At 44.8% G+C, this 21,974-nt stretch overlaps 1 protein-coding gene across 1 annotated transcript; it reads right to left on the bottom strand.

Moving 5' to 3' along the window:
* Positions 1–605: 605 nt before the first annotated feature.
* SENP2 (SUMO specific peptidase 2) lies at positions 606–21,828 on the bottom strand. Its single transcript, XM_055816933.1, has 17 exons — positions 21,299–21,828; positions 18,102–18,157; positions 17,398–17,531; positions 16,517–16,592; positions 15,938–16,016; positions 13,291–13,435; positions 12,272–12,375; positions 10,336–10,430; positions 9,060–9,117; positions 7,302–7,365; positions 6,469–6,618; positions 4,980–5,111; positions 4,362–4,565; positions 4,159–4,238; positions 2,761–2,845; positions 1,979–2,074; positions 606–1,407 (listed from the first exon to the last, which is right to left on the bottom strand). The coding sequence occupies exons 1-17, from the start codon at positions 21,397–21,399 to the stop codon at positions 1,345–1,347; spliced, it is 1,722 nt and encodes a 573-aa protein (XP_055672908.1). The 5' UTR covers positions 21,400–21,828; the 3' UTR covers positions 606–1,344.
* Between the last annotated feature and the right edge of the window lie 146 nt (positions 21,829–21,974).

The following is a 21,974-nucleotide window of genomic DNA, read 5'->3' as shown; positions in this document are numbered from 1 at the left end:
TGGGGCAGTCTTTCCTCTGTGACGGTAAATGAAAGACCTGAAATCCTATTCCAGTTCTGGAGTATAAACTAAAGGGGGAAAAAAAAAAACAAACCCCAAGGGGAGAACACCCATGTTCAAACTAATCTATCTCAGTCTGACTGTAACAGTGAGGGTTCAACACAAGCTCTTCATTTGGCAGACACACGGAGGCAGTGCCTGCAGCGGAGGGCAAAAGGCAGGAACGGGTTCCAGCAGCACCGCTGAACCTGGCAGGACACGCGGCCATAGCCCAGCGTGTTTATTCCACTTCCACAGCAGAACACTGCGGAGACACCCGCGTTACCCTCAAACAGACCCGAGCACTGCGCAGCCCCTGCTCACCAAGCAGCACACACAGGCTTTGTTTGCCTTACCGAGAAGTCTAGTGAGTTACCCCAAAAAGAAATCCGCTTCGGTATTACCGGGACTGTGCTTGCTCGTCTCGCTGCTGTACCACATCCCAACTGCCCCTTCAGGATTTGGTGGTGATAGCAGAGGCTTTTATGCCCGCTATTCATCCTGACTAGAGTCTTCTTCCTCACAGATTGTAAGTGAAAAGTAAAAACCACACTGACACATCAAGGTTTTTTTCAATTAAAAAACATCACTATATTTAATTACCAGAGTTTCATTCAAGTAAGGCTCTTTATATAAGTTACATATTTATTTTAATAAAAAGAAATAAATACTTCTCTCTTCACATTAGATAACTCCCTGGAGACAGAAAAAAACAAAAACAATAATGAAAACACAAACCGACCCCAACTACAGGGGTTTCACTATGGATTTGTTACAAATCAAAAGACTGTAAATGTTTGCTTTCTGTGGTCATCACAAATCCAGTTTTAGGAATCAAGTAGATCATAGATATTCTAGAAACAGAAGAAAACTCTCTTTGAGGAAACAGTAGCTCAGCACATTGTCCTTGGGAAGATACGTTTGGGTAACACAATTGTTACCACCGCCACAGATGAGAGTCCCATTTGTCCATAATGTGGCCACGTGTGCTCCGAGGTACGAGCATCCATCTCTGTATCCGAGGTTCACAGCATCTGTTCTTGACCGTTCCCTTGGTGAGGTCACAGCAATCCTTCTGGCCTGCACTCAAGGCGCACTAGCTGATTTCAAAGAGAGTTACTGTCTCCAGAATTGGGGGGGGAAAAAAAAAAAAACCCAAAAAAAAACCCCAAACCGCTACTTCATAGCCTAAAGAGGAAAATTTGTGTGCCTGTTGACTTTTCAAATAAGATACTAGAAAAGTAACTAAAATAAGAGTTTAGTCACCCTAAGGTGATCACAGTGTTACACTCAATAGTGCATGTTTCATATAAGCTGCTGATGGATTATTTCCCACACCATCTTCTTGCGGAAGTAAGGCATGTTATCCTGAAAAAGAAAGAAAAACCCATTAAATACAAAGCCACAGTAGAAAGAGACAGAAAATATGCATAAACAGTTAATTCTTTAATGTGAAGTTTCTTCTAAGAACTGTCAAACACTCGCCACTTGGATACAAAACGTGTTTCACCCGTGCAGCTCCTAAGAGGGTGGCACGACAACCCAACAAAGCCAGATGTACTCCACCACACAACAGCTTACAAGCACTTTAGTAAGAGACCACCGGGTTGGAAAATAACTGGTGTCTTAACCGGTCAAAGGGTGAAACCTGTTTTTCCAAAAGATACCAAGGCCAGGTATCACAAGCCCACTGGCTGCAAATTCCTGCCCAAAAGGAATCTCACTGATTCAACTAGGAAGGAGACACCAGACATAAGGATGGAGCACATAGTTCTGCCCTGCTCGGGCCACTTTCAAGTTCCAGCCCCAGAATCTACACACCAAAAACAGAGAAAGGTACAAAACCTCAGCCCCTGCCTCAGACACAGTTAAGAGCTGCTGTAACTCCCCTGGCTCTTCTATCTGCAGAAGCCTGGAACTGTTTATAACCTTCACTCACCTGTGTAAAGGTGATCGGCTTGTCTCTGGAAATACAATCTGCATATTGGCACATAAAAACCCCACAGTCGCTTCCATTCAATTGCTGAGGGATTTCCTAATGAATGCAAAGAAGATGGAAAATGTTAAGAAAGAAAAGCAATTTGACATAGCGCACTACCCAAACCAGACACTCATGGACCTACCTGTAGAATCTACACTTGCTGCTCCCGAGCACAAGGAACAGACCCAACTAACTGCACATCACCCCTCCCCTCTGCTTCCTTTACTTCGATGTTACAAGCCAAATCCTTGGCAGGCTGATAAGGGATAGCAGCCTTCCTCCCTGCAAAGTGTCTTGAGTTTTACACAGCGTCACGTTTCTCAAATCGAGTCTTTAGATACTGCTTTCTACTATTAACTCGTTGAGAAACATCAGCTCAACCCTTTGCTTTGTCACATGCCAGGATCTGTGCTCCAAACAAGAAGCCCACATTCTCTGGCAAGAGCTAAACAGATTTTTTAGACTTGACTTGTGAAATGGGGGCAAAGCCAGATTCACCTTCATGTGGCAGACTAATTAAAAAAAAGAAAAATGAAAAAAGTATTCAGCCAGCAAGGAGAGGCACTGCTTAGAGATTTCATCCCAGCACAGTTTGCTGGTCCAACTTGCAGCCTGATGTGGTACCGTAAGAACACAAGATGCTCACAGCCATGCTCTAAAGCCTTGGACTTATTAGAAACTGTTAAGATCTTTGTGATGAGTTATAGTTCACATTTCAAATCCACGTGGTGCTCACTTACATGTGATCCCATGCTGTAAAGAGTCCACTCTGAAAACGTCAGCTCCAGATTTCTTTTTTCCCGGCTTTCTTCTTGCAGGTATTGGCTGTTCAAAACAACAATAATAAAATCACTCTTCATAATTTAGGCCAACAAAAGAAAAAGCTGCTGAAGGATCACAAGATGATGAAGGGCAGGACAGTAAAATGTCAAGAGGATCCTCACAGCAGCTATTTAAGGCATTTGGAGGAAAAATCCAAAACTCAATTTTACAAACACAGTGTGAGGGTGTGAGCTAATGGTGTAGGAATGAGACCAGCAATACCAACAGAGGCTTCCACAAAAGTGTAAGCTCATTGCCTAGCAGAGGTCAAAAACCCCCAAATCACACGTTATCTGAGGAGGAACAGAAAAATCAAGCGAGGAACCATAATGCCATAATTCCACTGTGTGCCTTAATCCCACATACCAGGTGCACCTCCAGAAGAACAAACCAAAAGCTTCTGGGCTAATATCTCTGGCTGAGGAAGGTCTCAGGCCACCAGCTGCTGAAAGAATTCTCTTGAGGACATTTTATTCTATGCAAACCTGTTCTTATACCCTTTCCCAAGCATCTGCTGTTAACTGTTCAGGGGAGCACTGGACTAAAAGAACACTTGGTTTGTCTCTGTGGAGCTGCTCTCCTGCTCTTGCTCTACAAAACTGTTGGTTTAAGGGGGTTTGCTACTTCTGCATCGCTGGCAAAGACATCTACGGACACTGGCTTGCACAATGTGATAAACCACAGCCGTTGTATTTGAGATGTATGCCATGCCAGCTGATACATCTGGAAAAGCTTGCCACAAGACATCTGTCTTGATTGAGAATGTCAGAAGTGCAACTAACACCCAGTGAGGACACGAGGGCAGCCTGCTGGGGTAAGCTGGAGGGAAATATGGTGGGTTTGTTTAAAACAATGAACAGAAGTACCGAAAAACTGAGAAGGAGCATGTTACACAGTTCACTGCAACAGAAAGGATGAACATTACAAGTGTGTGTGTGGGGGAAGGTCTCAATACAAGAAAAGGATAAAAGAGCTAAGCAGTAAAGAGTAAAAGTATGTGTAGCTCATCACAAACAGGAGTGTATATACCCTAGGACCCCAACATTACTGAGCTGCAATCTAAAAGTTCTTAAAGGAGGAGTTAAAAAGCTCTTGGAAGACTGTAATCCTTTTACAGTCAGGTTGGTATTTTGAAACACTTCCCTGAAATTCTTCCCTCCCATCAGTAGCCCAGTTTCATTGATTACTAACAAAGTCAGCACGTGTGTTTCGTATCTACAAGAAATGCAAAAACTTGCAGTCGTATTTACAGGGACAAAGTCCAAAAACCTTTTCACATTTCACAACATAAAAGCATTGACTGAACAGCTACTTACAATAAACGTTCACAAATCGTGTCCCCTTTTTGTGTCATTGAGTCAAAATATCTGATGGTCTTCTTTCTGACATCTATGACCTGTTATTAAAAGGCAACTGTTAAGCAAAGCACAACCTCTGCACACATAGCAAGATCTAAATGACTTTTCCTGCTAGTTTTTTCTCCCCATCCAGTTCTAAATAAAAAGCCAGTGTCACTCACCACTAGGGCCCAGTGCACTCTCAGATGAATGGGCACTAAGATGAGGTCCTGCTTGAAGAGATCCACAGCTCTGGTCCATCTTCTTACTGCTTTGTAGCCCCCAGAAATTAGTTTGGGATAAAAGAAAGTACTAAAAGCATGGACTGCTGGATATCCTTCCTTCTTATTTCTTTCCATCAGAAGAGTCATGTAGAAATTAATGACCTGTACCATATAAAGTACAGTTGAGATGTAAAATAATACACTAGCTTACCGAATTAAAAATACAGCAACATGTCCTTGCTGGCCACCCTGAAGTACGCAGCTGAGTGAGCTCCAGCCTCAGCTGTCAGCTTTTGTTCCAAGCATTTTGTACCTGGTTACTTCTGCAGTTCGATAAATACACCCGCCACCCACTCCAATAACCTAGACACACTCCTGGAAACTGCATAATACAAGTAGTAAAGGAATTTCCTGACCCTTATTTCCAGACTAGACCCTTAAGTACCTAAAATAAGAACTGTACAGGTATTTGTAGGCTCTGCAGTGAAGGTCATGAAACAATTTTGAAAAGACTTCTGTACACAGCGAAGGAGTATTTTTAAATAAATGCTGAATTAGTGCTGCAGCTAGTTTTACCTCATCATTTAGCCAGTGAAGGTTCTTTAGTGTGTGGATGTCGTCACGGGTGACCTTGAGTTTGAAGGCACTGCTCATGATCTCATCTGGCAGACCTTTGCCAAATGCAGCCATGACTTCTCTCTCCATAGCCTGAAACGAACAATTAAACAGGGAAGGACTTAGGAAACAGAGAATTGAGCACACTGACCTTTCAGTTGACACAAGGCCTGTAAATTAAGCTCAGGTGACAGAGCAACTGGCTTTGCCAGTTTTTTTGCTAAGTTAGCAATAGCACTTTTTTGTTTGTTTCAGCATCCTAACTTGGAACTTTAGAGCCCAGGTTTGCTTCAATTTGTTTTCACAAAGGATGCTGGTATCAAACATCTGGACTAGCAAAACACACTAAAGCAGCTGAAAAATGGACAGAAATACAGCAAACACCCTTCGTGCGTGACACCGCAGCACTCTTAATACTGAGGTTTAAGCCAACCTCAGTAGGCATTCTCCATACCAAGGCAGGTGAGTCAGGAGCCTGAAAGAATTTGAAGGTGGGGGACTTCAAAGGGAACTGAAGTAACAGTAGAAGGGGGAAATGAGGCAGCTACACTGGAGTCAGGCAATCGGGAGTCCAGGTTGTGCGTGCAACTGATTGTAATATGGACATTTCCATCTAAGTCTGCTTAAGGAATGCAAATAAATCACTAGGTCTGGTAGTATAAAATACTCTGATCTGCAACAGCATCTCCTTCTTGGTTGAATCTGGGCTAGCAAAATAAAAAACACACATGGTTTTCCTTGCACTGAGCATCACTCCGCAGACTTTATAAACTCTGGATTTGCTAGCCTTTTCCAAGTCAGTCCACAATGGGCATAAAAAAGGCAATTATATCAGCACAATCACAATGCCGACGAATAAAAGCAGCCAAAATTTTTATATGTAGGGGAACCTGAACTCCCACTCGCTGCTGAACAGCATAGCTAAGTTAACTCCTGTGACCACTGTTACATGCAGTGCAACCACACCCAGTGCGCATACCTGAAGGCGAGACCCTGAGGATATATACAAGATGCTCAGGTCCCCCACAAGCAATGCATAGGACAAAAAAAAAAAAAAAAAATCCTGCAGATTAGCAAAAGCTTATTTTTCAGGTTCTGTCACCACGGTAGGACAGATTAAGAGGCAGATCCAATACAAACGTATGAATCAGGTTAGCACTGCTCTGGGAGACTGTTGTTAAACCTGGAATAACTTTTGTCCTGGTAGCAGAAGCCCCACAAAAACCCTTAGGTCAGCACAGCTGAAGGAGTATGTGGAGCATATTAAATCCTAAAAAACCCCAGCTTTATGGCTGACCCTTGCACTGTGAAGTCACAGCTGCAGACACTCAGTAACAGGTTAAATGCAAGTTCTTAAGATTTCAAAAAGCCTTAACAACCGCCTGCAAGGAGTTCCTTGCAGCTGTTTCACAGCCTTCTGTTTTTTCTAATAGACTGTCAGTTATGGTACCTCTGTGAGTGCTGAGAAGTGTTCTACTGGTTTTTCTGAGCTTGGGAGTTTCTTCTCTTCCACACCAAGGGCAGATGACCTTCCAGATGGAACAGGTGACAAATGCAACTGGAATAATGCCTCTTTCGAGATTTCAGTTCCATACTGTTTCTGTTAGACAGAAGGACATTAAGATAGCAAGAAAGCACAATTTGTTTGCTAAGAGATAGTGCAGAACATCACGTTTTTGTACACACGTCCAACCAGCAAAACTCCAAAGTTACTTTTTATTGATGACTGCATTCCAACTGCGCACCCATGCAGGGCTGCACTCAAAACTAAACAGAGGCAAGACAGGCAGAGAATTAGTTTGGCTTGGACTAGCATTAAGAATGCCCACAAAGCCTCCACATGTAGGTATCGAGTTGAGACTGAGACTAGTATTTCTGATTTCCATGATTAAAATTTTACTTTTTATCTCAATCCTGAACAGAGAAGAAAGTCAAAGAAATGTACTCCCTATCTCACAAAACAAGACTAAAGATACTGCAAGTCCAGCTTAGCAGGTCAGCTAAGTCCGTGCACTAAACATTTTGAACCTATACCAAACACATTAACAGGGAAGAATAAAAATAGTATAGTGTAGTGTGCTCATAACAGTCCAGAAACAAAACTAAGGGCAGCGGGAAATGCTTTTTGATAACATAGTCATCAAATTCTACTCCCACTTTCCCTGGGAAAAACAACTGGGACAAATACATCACTTAAAGTATGTAAGCAAAGAGTGCAAAAATTTCTGAACTAAAATAGCTATATTTTCCTTAAAAGTGAAATAATTAATAAAACAACTTTACCACTACAACCGCTTGTTTCACGGGTCTTCCTTGCTCATGAAAGTTTTCTGCTGCTGTGTAGTACCTGCGAGAAGAGAGGGGGAGAGAGAAGTGAGCTGTATATCCATACTGTCCCATGCAGTTCTCAAGATTTCACCTCCCAGATAAGAAATGCTTTTTCAAGGCTGATTCTGCCTAGAGCCTCAGTTGCACAGACAAACATCTGACAACACCGTCTCAGCTTTCAGCACCATTCTTGCACACCAGCAAGACCAGGAACAGAATGAAGAACCGGGAGCTTTGCAAACTTTCTTCCATCTCCATGTGCAAGACTCCTTTTCTTTTCTTTTTACCAGTTTCTTTATTTGGAAAACAAGGAAGCAACCAGCACTTCCTCTATCAAGTGCTTTGGGATCTACTGGTGACAAACACTGCATGCTAGGTGTTACACTGCAAGGTATAACATGAACATCTGCAACTATACTTGCAACCAAATATAGTTAGCTTACAGAAACTAAGACCAGCACATTGAATTAAAAATGGGACAGCTACAGGACGTTTACTTGCCTTCTATAGGCTAGTCAAGAAAGTGACTACCCCCGTTTGGAGAGGATTATCATTAAAACCACGCAGACTCTGAAGAGCAAACAAATACACAGACATTAAAGTTGTCCATATATATGTCCCTTCTTCAAAACCAAGAATTTGCATTGTCACCAAAGATCCCCTTTTTCCGGAGGGAGATCTACAACAGACTCTCATGGTATTTTACACTTATTGTGCTTTAAACACTTTCAGTCCAGCATGCTAAGAGTAGATATTCCCAGGCCTCACCAAATGACTTTCAGTTAGCAGCTAAATCTGAAGAAAAAGGCAAGAAAATGTTCCCTCTACTTGAACCCATCATACTCCGTTAGTTATTTTATTTCCCTCTCTCCCCTCGAGCGTAGGGGAACCAGTGACAATTTAAGCACAGGAACACTGCTGCACAGCTAAATATAGCGATCGTGTTTAAAGCGGGGAGAAGAATAGGGACAGAATTAGCTAAAAGACAGGACTGCCACAACTGAATCTCTCTCCGTTCCCATCCACGCTTTCTCCTCTCTCATTTAAGGGCAAGACACTGCAGAAGGAGGCATGCATCAGACTACCGTACAAAATCTCTCCCTGTAGCTGTACTTATTGCAACCAAAAGCCCATTTCCCTCAACACCACAAAGGCATCTGAACTCAGTAGTCCTGACAACTCAGCCAGCCACCACAAAAGAGTCCACTGGCCTCTCCAACAGGCAGACAACCTGACTGCATGCTTCCTTTTTGGTCTCACCTTCAAACCCAAGGCACTCTGTAAGTCAAAAAAACTGCCTTGGTCCCACCAGGCTTTACAAGCTCTCTAATCCTTATGCTTAGGATCCTCGTTTCAAAGTGAAAGAAATTAAATGTCATCTCATTAACAGTTTGGCAGAAAGACACTCGCAAGCAAAAAATGGATTCTGCAAATCCAAGGACAACTTAGTATGGCCACCACTCTCATCCTCACTAGCTTTCTGAAACCACCACACCAGCACAACCCTGTTTGTCACACAGCATGGCTCAAGCACGGGAGCTGTACTTGAGATGCAAGTGGCTTGTAAGCAATTCCAGAGCCACAGGCTAGCTGCTACTCTTCCACAGCACTGAGACAATAAATATGATTTGTCTTCTTCTGGACACTAGTGGAAGCTGAAAGAGACATGCACGAGCCAAACGAAACAAGAACCGTGATTAAAAGAAACTCTACCTGATCATATCGCTTCCCTGAGACCACTGCGGGCTGCAAACAACTCCCTGTTTGATACCTGCACAGAAAAAGCAGTAATATGAAAACAAGAAGTTGACTTTCAGTTAGCATCAGATGTACATAGCGCTCTGTTTCTGGGTGATAATACAAAAAACCTTTTAATGACAACTGTATGGTTAGGAAGTTTGATCTCTGACAAACAGCTTGAACTTTGAATACCATGTGTGAGTGTATGAGAGCTGAAGCAGGGCATTTATGAGGTGTTAACTCCAACCTAGATTGCACACTTGACTAAACAAATGATTTTTGCAAACCCAGATGCTCCTCCAGGCTCAGAAGAATAGTTTCTCATTCTCTATGACAAAACAAGCTTTCCCCAAATTCCAGCACCTGCTCAGAAATAATTTCAAAACCTGTATGATTGCATAATAAAGTCACAGATACGTAAAAAGAAGTATTGATGAAAAATTATTGAAGTAATGAACATGGAAAAATACTGGGACAATACTAAATGTATACAGATGAACAGATGGCATTATAATACACTGCTGGTATGAAAGAAAATAGGTTGTCAGCAAACCAGTAACTATCCCACACTCTGCAGAAGACAGCTAAGGTCACCTTCAGTAGTTACGTATCTTCAACTCACTGAAGATGAGCTACCAAAGAAGCTAACTTGATATAAACAGAGGTACTGTGCAATTAGCTTACTTGGTTTCGAAGCTCCACTACCACAGAAATAGTTATGTATAACATTAAAAAGGGATTAAAGGAGTAACACATAACCACCACTCTGAGTTAAGTACCTACGAGTGTGCAGTAATGTGTTGCCCTCCCCATCTATCTATAGCCAGATACTACAACGTTCTCCTGCAGAGCACAGTTAATGCCTGCAGCTACAAACACCACTGGTACAGTCATGTCTCTCAAGTACGATTTTAAACAAACTTTTCCACTTCAACAAAAACCTTACCAATCCATTTTCGCCAATAACTAACTATGGTTTGGAGGTGCTGGTGTTCCCCCTCTTTTTTACTTCCCCCTTTCCTTCCAGAGACATTTCATTCCAAGAGCTGACATCAGCTATAATAGCATAAACACACTGGCTGATTCAGATTTCCTTATACACACAGATTAATGAGACACTGGCACTGACAAATCTTTTTAGCATAACCTTTTTAGCATAACCTACACCTTTGAGACATAAGGAACTGCCCTATTTTGATCTGAAGTCTATCTACAAAGTGGAACAGGTATGAATCATGGGGATACTCACCAGTCATTAGTGTCACACATGGATAGATATTTCCACATTTTTGTTCTTCCAGGTAACTCTCGGTCGTCACTGGTTCCTTGGAGTAGGCTTGAACACTTTGGTGCAACAAAAAAAGCAAGAGAGAAGAATCACAATTTTTATACGTATGGTATTTTTTCTCAGTACATACTCATTCACTAGAAAGACTAATGTTTATTCATACACAACTGTCTACATTAGAGTTTGAAGCCATAGTAAAAGCAATAGAAATATTAAGGTAAAATGAGGCTGTTTAATCCCTTAATAGGAACATCCAGTCTCCTGCACTGGCTTCCCGACAAAATGCAGAGGACATTTCCACGAAGAGGCAGTTTACACTCAGAAGCTTGGCTACTTTCAACTCTGGCATACTGAAGATACAGGATTCAAATTTTCTGTCTCCAGAATTTCAAGAGACTAATTAATCATGAAATTTTCTTCCTTTACCTTTTCACCAGCAAATCAGTGTGTGTCTTGTTATTTCTTTAGACAGAAAAAGTATTCTTTGCACATCCTACAAGTATCTGAGGAGACCACTTTATCTTATGGGACAAGACAGCATTCGTTAGAACCGCCCTTGGCCAATTCTCTTCAGTTTATTTATTAAAGATTACGCTGATACTGAGAATGCAATGTCCACAACATGCAAACTGCTGGGACGTTTTACTTCAGACCTACTCTACTCTGACCTCAGGGACTACACGCTCATTCGCACTTGGAGTGCATTAGACACATTCCACAGGAACACTTTCAGGTTTAGCTTCATCTGAAAGGGATCTGTTTCACATGCTCCAGGTCTGCTCAGATATGAGCCAAACCACAATAATCAATGACTGGGAGATTAGGTGCCGAAAGCAGAGTCTTGACCCACCCTAAAATGCTATTGCCAGTGCATCTAAAAATACACGAGATACTCTTTTCCATATCATTTTCATACACCAGAATGTTTAAACACGATATCCTGTTCGGAAGTTGTGTGTCTACATGTTTTCTAGCTGTAAACCACTAAGCAAAGATTGTGAAACAACCCAGGTTTCACAGCATTTAAAGGAAACTGCCAGAAAGCATGGCATTTCACACAGTCTTACTGTGTAGAAAGGCATGCTGGAACTTCAGCACCATCTTGGCGTCACTGTTTTACAAGAATTAGGCCCCTTCTGCACAGCTCTGAAGTGTAATTACTCCACTAAAATAATGGCTTCTATTATATTTGAGTTTTTTACTTGTGTCGTTAACTTCATGCAATCTCTTGACACAGTTACATCAAATACACTCATCACTGGTAATATATGAATCAGAATCACACAAAAGTTCTCCTTTACAGGTTGCTTTAGGAACTGGAATTCTACACACAAGTGGGATTTAGTCAACTTGGTGTACTGCAAAAAGAAAACATCCTGTAACTTGTGTGAGAAGGACTGGGGGAGGTAGAAAGGAACAGAGAAAATTCTGGCATACCCTGTCTTTCCCTTATTTGTATTTCACATTCTCAGATAAAACAGGACTCCTGACCAAGGGAAAACTCATCAATTGTAAACAAGAGGAAGATAAATTATTTTTAATGGTGCTACAAGATAACCAGTCCTGCGGATTTTTATACTAGAAGTTACACTGCCAGCACTACAATCGGATACTACCTTTCTTAACACAGACGGGAAAGGAGTATCAGAAAGAGAAACACATCCGTATCAACAAAGGAGTCGTCACCTTGAGAATATGCATTCAGATAATATTCATGCTTCATTGCAGAGAGCTGAAGGTGGGGTGTCAGTCTTTTAAAAATTAGTTTGCCCTAACACCTGCCTTGGCACATTATCCAGAACCCTGAGAGTAGGAAAGGTTAATTCCCCTCCACTTCCACCTACAACAGCCAAAAAGTTACTACCAAAAAGTTAATGGCTATTTTTCATATAATTACTTGCGGTTGCTTGTGGGCTGTGGGGTAGAGTGCCTTCTAGGATATTTTTCCTTTACTAGTTGCAAGAGCTGTTTGTATTTCTCCTTTTCTCCTCGCTGAACACCCTAGCAGAATGAAGGGAAAAAAACAAGCAGATTAGAACCACTGCATACGAAGCAAATGTTTGTAATCTGGACATAGTGCGGACTGCACAGGCTGTTCCCAAAATACTGGCACATAACTCAAGTTTGCTTTAGCAGGAATTCGCACACCTTCATTTAGTGTTAGCCCTGCTCTAAGAACATGTGTCATACTATAAACCTCAAAATTCCTTCTGCAACTGTTTCCTCAAATGGGGGCCTCTTCTCTTTAGCTGTGGTCTGCACCTCTTGCATAATCATTCAGGCTAATATGCATTCCTGTCAATAAACATAATGATTGGGAGCTATGAGTCCCCAGGGTATCTTAATCATACTCCACAGCTTGCCGTGGCCTGCTTCTCCAGTACTTCGGTGTGAGTTCCCCTCTCGTGTAAGCTAGCTTTATCAGGGATTTTCCAAGAGCTGCTTCCGATATGGGAAGGAAAAGGACAGGGGAAGGCCTCTCCAATAGTCCTGTAAGGAAGGATTATCACCAGCTGAGCGTTTTTCCCCCTGCTTTAATCCTTTTACAGTTGCTGTGTAAAGATCACAGCTGAGCTAGGTTCAGGACAAGAGTGAAACAACTCTGCACAGATCCACAGCAACAAGGCAGTACAGCCTCACTTACAAGTGCAACTGGCTGGACGGTCCTCCGCCAGTACCTTTTCCATGAAAATGGTTTAAAATTCAATCTTTCGGCAACAAAGCACTGCTCTGTTCCAAGACTTAGTGAATGTAAAGACAAATAAGATGCTATATGCCGATATTCCTGAAGCGTTCCTTTAACTTCAAGCTGCACTCACTGTGCTGTTACGAACTGCCACTTCAGCATTTACGTACAGTTTTGTTACAACTGCTAAATTGTTCCATTTCAAATGACACCTTTCTCACCCAGCATACCTCTTCAGCAGTACAGAAAAGCCTCCCCATTTTGCTGCCTTCTGAAGTTGTGGATTCTGGCACAGCACGCTCCCTAATGGGTGGCCTCAGCGTTAAGATGTCACCTGGAGCGGGTTTGACGTGGTGCTTGCCATTCCTGCTTGGGCTGAAAACATCAACGGCAAAAGAAACAGCGTCAAGACAACATTCAAATACGCACCTCTTGATTCAAGCTCTACCACCAGCTATTTCATAAAGCATGTACACTGATGATGATGATGATGGAGAAAGACGCAAAGCACTTACGACTTTCAGATGAAGACCTGTTGTCTTCAACTGGCTAATGGGAAGGTACAAAGAAGTAGAAGTGACTATCAGAACTGCCTTCAACATACACCAGCATCTGGTCTGCACATCACAACTGCACCCAGAGGCATGTTATGTCAGTGGCAGGCCAATCCCTGAGTAATACAAAGACTAAAGAACGAGGCCAGTGTGTTATTCATACCATCCAGCCCAGCTCTCCTAAAAGCCAGTGCCCTGGCACCAAAGCGTAGCTGTGGCTTTCCTCAGAGAATAATACAAGGGAGGTGAACCTGCCGCTCTGCTCTGCCCTGGTGAGGCCGCATCTGGAGCGCTGTGTCCAGTTCTGGGCTCCCCAACTCAAGAGGGACAGGGAGCTACAGGAGAGGGGCCAGCGGAGGGCTATGAAGATGACCAGGGGACTGGAGCATCTCCCTGATGAGGAAAGGCTGAGAGAGCTGGGCCTCTAGCCTGGAGAAGAGAACACCAAGAGGGGATCTTATCAATGACTACAAGTACCTTAAGGGCGAGCATCAGGAGGACGGGGCCAGGCTCTGTTCAGTGGTGCCCAGGGACAGGACAAGACGCAACGGGCACAAACTGCAACACAGGAACTGCCATCTGAATACGAGGAAGAACTTCTTTACTGTGAGGGTGACAGAGCACGGGCACGGGCTGCCCAGAGAGGCTGTGGGGTCTCCTCTGGAGACACTCAACACCTGCCTGGACACGACCCTGTGCAACCTGCTCTAGAGGAACCTGCTTTAGCAGAGGGCGGGACTAGCTGATCTCCAGAGGTCCCTCCCAACCCCAACCACTCTGTGATTCTGGCACAGACCTCTGGAGATCATCTGGTCCAAATCCCTGCTCAAGCAGGATCATCCACAGCAGGCTGCCCAAGACTGTGTCATCCAGTCAGGTTTTCAAACATCTCTGAGGACAGAGACTCTCCAGCCTTTCTAGGCGACCTGTGCCAGTATTTGACCACCCTCAGAGTAAAAAAGTGTTTCCTGATGTTCAGATGAAATTCTCTGGTTTTCAGTTTGCTCCCACTGCCTCTTGTCCTGTCAGTGGGCACCACTGAGAAGAGCCTGGCTCCCTCATCTTCATTTCCTCCCTTCAGATGTTTATACGCATCAATGAGATCCCTCTGAGACTTCTCTTCTCCAGGCTGAACAGTCCCAGTTCTCTCAGCCTCTCCTTGCATGAAAGATGCTTCACCTCCTTAATCATCTTCGTGGCTCTTTGCTCTAGTATGTCCACAGCTTCCTTGTGCGAGGGAGCCCAGCATTGGACACAGCACTCCAAAGGTGGCCTGAATAGAAAGGAAGGATGACCTTCCTCAACCAGCTAGCAACACTATTCCTAACGCAGCCCAGGATGCTGCTGGTCTTTGCCAGGAGGATGTATCGCTGCTTCACGTCAGCCTATTGTCCGTCAGGACCTCCTCCTCTGCAGAGCTGCTTCCCAGCTGGTCAGCCCCCAGCACGTACTGCTGCATGCAGTTGTTCCTCCCCGCATGCAGGGCTTTGCACTTCTGCTTGTTGAACTTCAGGAACTGTTTACCCAGTTCTCTCCAGCCTGTCCAGGTCCCTCTGGATGGCAGCATGCCCATTGGGTGCATCAGCCACTCCTCCCAGCTTTGTATAACCTGTCAATTGGCTGAGGGTGCACCCTGTCCCACCGTCCAGGTCATTAATACAGATCTTGAACAGTGTTAGGCCCAGTACTGATCCCTGGGGTACACCACTAGTGACTGGCCTCCAACTGGGCTTTGTAACTTTGTCACCACAGTACCTCCAAGCTGTGGTACGCACAGGACTACTAATCCAATTCCGAGACTGGAAGGTAAATCGTAACATCAAATTATGTCATGACCCATTCTCTCCTTCCAGCTATTTCTGACTCCGAGGTAAGGGTACAAACAGTGCCTCAGCATCCCCTGAACAATAACTCAAAACAAATGCAACGGAAAGGATAGTTCTTTGGTTTTTTTCCAAAATAACTAATTTTTTTTTTCTATGAAATTAACTATTTAGGACCTTTCAACAAATGATCCTGGTCTCAGCCTCTTCTCTAGTTCAACGCTTTCTTCTACCACAGACCTTTAATTTTTATCTGATCTCCTGTGTCTATGAAATATCTGGATTTAGAGAAAAAGTTTAAAGTGGGTTGGAAGGGAAAAAACCCCAACAAAAACAGCTGAAGACCTCCCTTAGTATAGCAGTCTGGAGGAGTTCCTGAATACCTTGGAAAAATATTGCTATGTGGACACAAATACAGGCAACATGGGAAGTTCAAGAATGAAAGTGAAAGACAGAAAACCGTTCAGAGAAGTTGTCAAAGAAAATGGAAGGATTTTTACCTCAAATGTGGAATCGTCTTGTAAGAAAGGGATAGTGTTTCCTTATTCAAGCAGGCATTGGTTCCACAAGGCATTTTATCTATGAGAGAAGAGCGTAAGCCATCAGTAACTATAAAAGGAAAGTGAAGAGGTTTATGAGTTTACAGTAAAGAGCTTCACCAAAGCTAATTTTTTTTCATTTTTTCTTTTACATTATAATATTACTTGTGTTATGTTACTTAAGAATATTTTCAAGATCTTCATATTGGCAACTACTGAAAGTTGCCAGCCTAAACCTGAAATAAAAAAGGCTTACCAGGATCTACTACCTAAAATTAGCATTTAAAACAATTTATGTCTGCTCTTAGCTTGCCAGAAGTATCAGAACTGAAGGACTGCAACCAAGGCAGCTCTTGTACAGAGCCTGGCCCCAATCCAGAAGCAATGCCAGGATGCAGGGAAGAAAGAGAGTTCACACTCAAGTATTCCTAATGCTACCTAGATATTGTGCCTTCCATAATCTGTACATAAGCCTAGGGGTAGAGTTGCACAGTACACAAGGTATGAAAGAAACAAGTTAACAATTGATGTCAGCCTTACCAATTTCCAGCATTTCTGTTTCTAGCGCAGAACCTGCTCGTCTTTCAGATGAAGGGTCAGAAGAAGCAGGCTGAGTCTTCAATAAAAAAAGAAAAAGTACCAACATGAACACAACCTGAATGTGAACCCAAGAAAACATAAACTTCCTGAAAATTAGTCAGCTCTATTATGACCTGGGGACCATGACTTGCTGGTTCAGATTGCAGCAGAATGCAAATCTTTTTGCAGGATCTCTGAAAAGTACGCTCTCATACATGCAGTGACTAAAACAATACAAGCTTATCTCTGAGTTTTCAGTCAGCTCCTAAACATTCCAGAGCATGATAGTTTAGCCCTTGAAAAATATATTTTGTATAAATTAGAGTTAACTACTCTCTCAGGAACGAATAAATATTCCTCTTATCCTATGGGGCAATAAGAAAAATAACACTACACCTTTGAACCAAACTAGGGAGTCAAGCAGTTCATGACTCATTTTTACAGAGCCAAAGTCCTACAGGAATCCTCTCCTGGACTGGTGGATAACAAACCTAGCAGAAAGAAGTTTATCTAAAGGAAGTATGCAGTTTTTCTTGTGCCGTATTTTGACTCGTTAACTATGAGCTTGAGAAAGAGAGTAACAGTTTACAAACACACTAAAACTATAAACTTGAAGAATTTTAAAGTAACTGGAAGACAACTAACATTTAGCTCCTTCCTCAGTGGCAAGTGCTAGAGCACGGTACGGAAACCTAAGGAAGGCAAACCCAGCACACAAGAGCTGCTGGCTGCAAATGGGGAAGAACCACCTATTGCTGCACAGGCTCAGAGCAGGCCAAACTTGAAGATGCAGTAGGGAGAGCCGCTTCCTCTTTCATCCTGCACAGATAATCCTTACTAACCTCTTCGGCAGACTCTGTGATTGGAGCTGCATTGCTGACTGAAGCCTTCTGGCATTCACTTGTCACCTCAGCCGGCAACTTCACCGCAGCAGAAACTTCTTCAATGTTCTCTTTAGGCTCAGAGGTGCCATAATCTAAAAAACAAAGACAGGCCATGTAACAACATGATTTAAAAAGGCATGCCAAAATTTTCAGATGCAGACTAAAGTGACTCTTCTGTTTTCAATTCAGCTTTTTTCCCCCAAACCCACTAGCTCACAGAAATACATCTTTTCTCTGCCTGTCCTCAGTTTAAAGTTACCTTCCTTCACATCCCAGATTCTAAGTGATTTCTCATAAGACATGCAAATATTTTGAACTGACAGAGGTACACTGCAAATACAGATGGGAGGGAGCACACAGCTTTGATTTAAAATACTCTTTCTGCCAACATGCACGTGCTCACTGCATACTTAACTCACACAGGGGTATCTCCTGCTGGCAGTAAAAGTATTGTGCTCTGCCACAGTCAACACAGATAACATCACACATAGGGCTGGGCCTAGGATGCACCCTCAAGCCACTGGCTACACAGATGGCCACAAGGAAAGAATGGTTTCGGTAACATTCAGTAACAATGCTGAAGTACAAAGGCCAGAGTTTTCTAACATACATGAAACCCAAGACAAATCAGGCATATTAAATACTTCTGTAATGTACAATACCTAGTTTTCTACGTTTTGGTTGAACCTTGTCACGATGTTCCGCAGGTAGCTGAACGCTGAGGAGAGAACACAGAACAGCGGTTTGAAACCACAGGCAAGCTTTTAACAGGCTGATTTCCCTTTGCAGGGCCCAAACTTCCAAAGCTAGTTTTCATATCCCAAAGGTTTCTCCTTCCAAGCACCCCAGGATCATCTCAGGCACACATACCCAACCGCCACCGCTGAGCATCTTGAGCATCTCACATCAACAGCCCCCACCTCTCCCAGGCAATGGACCGCTCACAGACAGCTAATTATCCCACTAAACATATCAGGCCTCTTTTCCTCATTCTGTTAATGCTTCCTAATGTTTTACATTTGTTCCTATCACCAAAAAATTGCTTAAATTAATATGTAAAGCCTTCCTCAAGGAAAGAAGCATACCACAGATTACTGAGCCACCCAAGTTTGTCAGTCGCTATGCTGAGTTGCAAAGAAAAGTCTAAGTAGGACAGGAAATAAAAGGTGGGAAAGCAACTCACGCATACACCCACTTAAATAACTTACTGCTAAATCAGTGCTTGTGAGCTAGTTCTTGAAATAATTCTGAGCTGCACCCTTTCTTACAAGGTGTTAAGTCTGAGTATTACCAGTCGATACAATGATAAAAGTCTAGCAAAAGTTTTTGCTTCCGGAAGAGTGCAAAGGTTGTTCGTAATTTTTTTTTCCCCCCTCCAAAAATACCATGACAGATGGCAAGGGTTCTTTGAAGAATTTTTTGGTCTTTCTTAAGCAAAATAATTTATTTTAAACTGTTACGCCCCTGAACCCTGCTGGTATCATTGCTTCTGGACTATCTCCCATCTGTTTTGGGAGCACAAAAAGTATCCAACAGCCTTAACTGAACCATAAAGAACACTTGCTATTACCATGCTATTAAAGTCAGACAGAAAATACTGCAGGGTATCTGTTAAATGCAAATCTATTCCTGTAACAATGCATTCTTACCCAGCATATTTGGTATTCCAGAAGTAAAACTGAAAAAGGCAAAACATTTGTATCCTCCTGCTCAATTTTTAGCAAGACCTAACTCATTTTGAGCTGCTCTTCCATGAAGACTTTCCAGCATCAGTCTTCTGCAGGGATAAAGCACAACGCAACCTCCTCCAGGCTATGTTCTGAGATACACACAGTTTACATCCCTGACTGCAGTTACAGTAACTGTTTTGGGCCAGCAATGCCTCCTTCTTTAGGTTTAGCAGAATGAATGTTGTTTTGTCCTTTTTTACTTTACCAGCCACTTGGAGGTTTAGAATTAGTTTGCTTTCAAGAAAAGATTAATTCTCTCTTGATAATTCAGAAATAAATTGGGACACCATTGGTGTTCTGAAGGAGGCATGGCCAGGGAACATGGATGAGCAAAAGGCAAGGAAAAAACCAAATGTATGCTCAGCTACAAATACACAATCCCGTGAGAAGGTTAAGCTGTGTCACTGCAACTGGGGTTTTGCCAAGTGCCTAGGAGAAACAGGTAAGTGCACAGGGTGTTGAGTAATATTATGACATGCTGAAAAAATGGCCCAGAAAATAAAAGCAATTTGAGAGACCACTCTCCACGTAAAGATGCATTTGTGTTGTTCTCTGCGTTCTAGAGAAGAGAGCACCTATTCATGCCCACCATTTTACTTGCCTCCTTAGCAACCACAGGAAAAAACTAAGATACAAGGAAAACTCAGTATCTTCGCAAACGCCTATACAAGTCAGGCCCTCTTCTTCTAAAAAAACTACTCCCCCACCCGTGCTGAGAACTGCTAATTAAGATTTATAATTCATATTTGTAAAAAATTCAAGTTTTCACAGGTTAACCCTCCCCCCAAAAAAATCACACACTGCGCTTCAGTGGTGCAGTACAAGAGTAGCTAACAGTCATCTGCTTTCCCCACCAGTTTCACCACCCATGCCCACTATTTTTCATCTTTCTATGATAGGAAAACCTCAAGTGGCAGAAATAACAACCACCCTGTGGTTTAGGTTTCCCTACAGAGACTCACACAGGGAACCTGGGAACCTCTTTGCTATTTTACAGTACATCTGGGTGAGCACCGTTTGAAAACTTATTTCAACGGGACAGCTTCTGAAGCCACCCGACACAGATTCACCTGAATTTCATCCTGATTGCTTTGCTCATTATTTCCAGTGATCTCTTAACAAAACTGGGTCTCCTTGTCAGACCACAACAGAATAGCCTGCAGCATCTACAAAGGCACATTCTTCAGCTTGGGATTACGCTCTGCACAGCAGCTGTGAACAGCTACTTCTGCAACAAGTGGCTCTTTCCAGAAGATAGGAACTTTTCCTATTCACTCTGGAATGCGACACTAAGCAGAGCTTGCTGGAGCAAGCTACTCCCAGAGGGACCAACCACACTCCCCGAAACACAGCATGTAATCCATACATTCCCTCTCTTCAGAGACAGAAGTGACAGGCACGGAGATGGCTTAGCCACGCGTCACCGGCCGCTCTGGGGCACCAGCAATTGCTAACACCTGGGACGGCATCCCCCTTTCTTCCACTCCACATACTTATCACACGCCCATGCCATGACTTTCCTCCATACCCTGTAAGCATACATACTGGTCTCCTACTCCGTATCCCCACCCCCTTTCTTCTTTCCAGCCCCCCGCTGTGCAGATGGAAAGCGAACGAGGGGGCGGGTTTGCCGAGACTTAACGGGGAGCTCCCGGCCCCCGCAGCCAGCTCGGCGTCACACCCGCCCCGCCGTGCCCAGGGGCACAGGGGGGCCCGCGCCCCGCCGCCCCCCGCCGGGCCAGGAGGCAGCCCGCCCCGCGCCGCAGCGGGGAAGGGCGGGGGGCGGCCCGGCTCTCCCCGGAGCCCATCACTGCCCTCCCGCCACGGAGCGGGGCTCTGGGCGGGCAGAGGGGCCGAGCCCACCCAGGGGCGGGCAGCCGGAACGACGGGAGCCCCAGGGCGAGGCAGCACGCTGCACCCGAGCCCACGCTGCAACAGAGCGACTGACGCCTCGCCCTGAACACCTCAGGCCCCGGGGGAGGCGGGGGGGGATGCTGAGGCGCCGGGCAGGCCCCGCTCCCGGCAAGCGGGCCCCGGGGGTCCCGCAGGCCCCACCCCGGGAGGCCGCGAGGGCTGGTGACGGGGCGAGGCCCTCGGGCGGCCGTAAGGCGGCGGGGCGGCTCGCTGACCTGGGGGGCGGCCTCTTGCGCGGCGGCGGGGCCGGGGGCGGCGCGGGGCGGCGGGCGGCGGCGAGGAGGGCGCCGAGGGCCCCCAGCAACCATTGGTACATAGGCCCCGGCCGCCCGCGGCGGAAGTGCGCCCATGCCGCACAACGCCCGCCCGCCCGCGCGCGCAGCACCGCCCTCCCATTGGCTCCCACCGCCCAAGGGGCGGGAAAGGGCGGGGTGGGGGATTTAAACGTTTGCGCATGACCGTTGCGCCTTTCCCGCCACCTGAGGGGGGCGATGGCGCTCCGCCATATTTGAGTCCTAACCGCAGCCCGGCCCCAGCCCGGCCCATCCTCTGCCTCCCCGCCCGTCCTGTCCTATCCCAGCCCGGCCCATCCTCTGCCTCCCAGCCCGTCCTGTCCTATCCTAGCCCGGCCCATCCTCTGCCTCCCAGCCCGTCCTGTCCTATCCCAGCCCGGCCCATCCTCTGCCTCCCAGCCCGTCCTGTCCTATCCTAGCCCGGCCCATCCTCTGCCTCCCAGCCCGTCCTGTCCTATCCTAGCCCGGCCCATCCTCTGCCTCCCCGCCCGTCCTGTCTTATCCTAGCCCGGCCCATCCTCTGCCTCCCAGCCCGTCCTGTCCTATCCTAGCCCGGCCCATCCTCTGCCTCCCCGCCCGTCCTGTCTTATCCTAGCAC

Source organism: Falco peregrinus, chromosome 12 (assembly GCF_023634155.1).
Source record: "Falco peregrinus isolate bFalPer1 chromosome 12, bFalPer1.pri, whole genome shotgun sequence".
NCBI lineage: Eukaryota > Metazoa > Chordata > Aves > Falconiformes > Falconidae > Falco > Falco peregrinus.
Note: the sequence above shows the minus strand (reverse complement) of the source record. Positions and strands in the feature narration are given on the sequence as shown.

Bases quoted from the DNA above. Each gene is read 5' to 3' on its own strand.
- SENP2 (XM_055816933.1), bottom strand. From the start codon at position 21,399: ATGTACCAATGGTTGCTGGGGGCCCTCGGCGCCCTCCTCGCCGCCGCC. The intron at 4,566-4,979 runs GTAAAACTAGCT...TATATGGTACAG, and splicing joins TTCACTGGCTAAATGATGAG to GTCATTAATTTCTACATGAC. The intron at 1,408-1,978 runs GTGAGTGAAGGT...TTTCTTTTTCAG, and splicing joins AGCCGATCACCTTTACACAG to GATAACATGCCTTACTTCCG.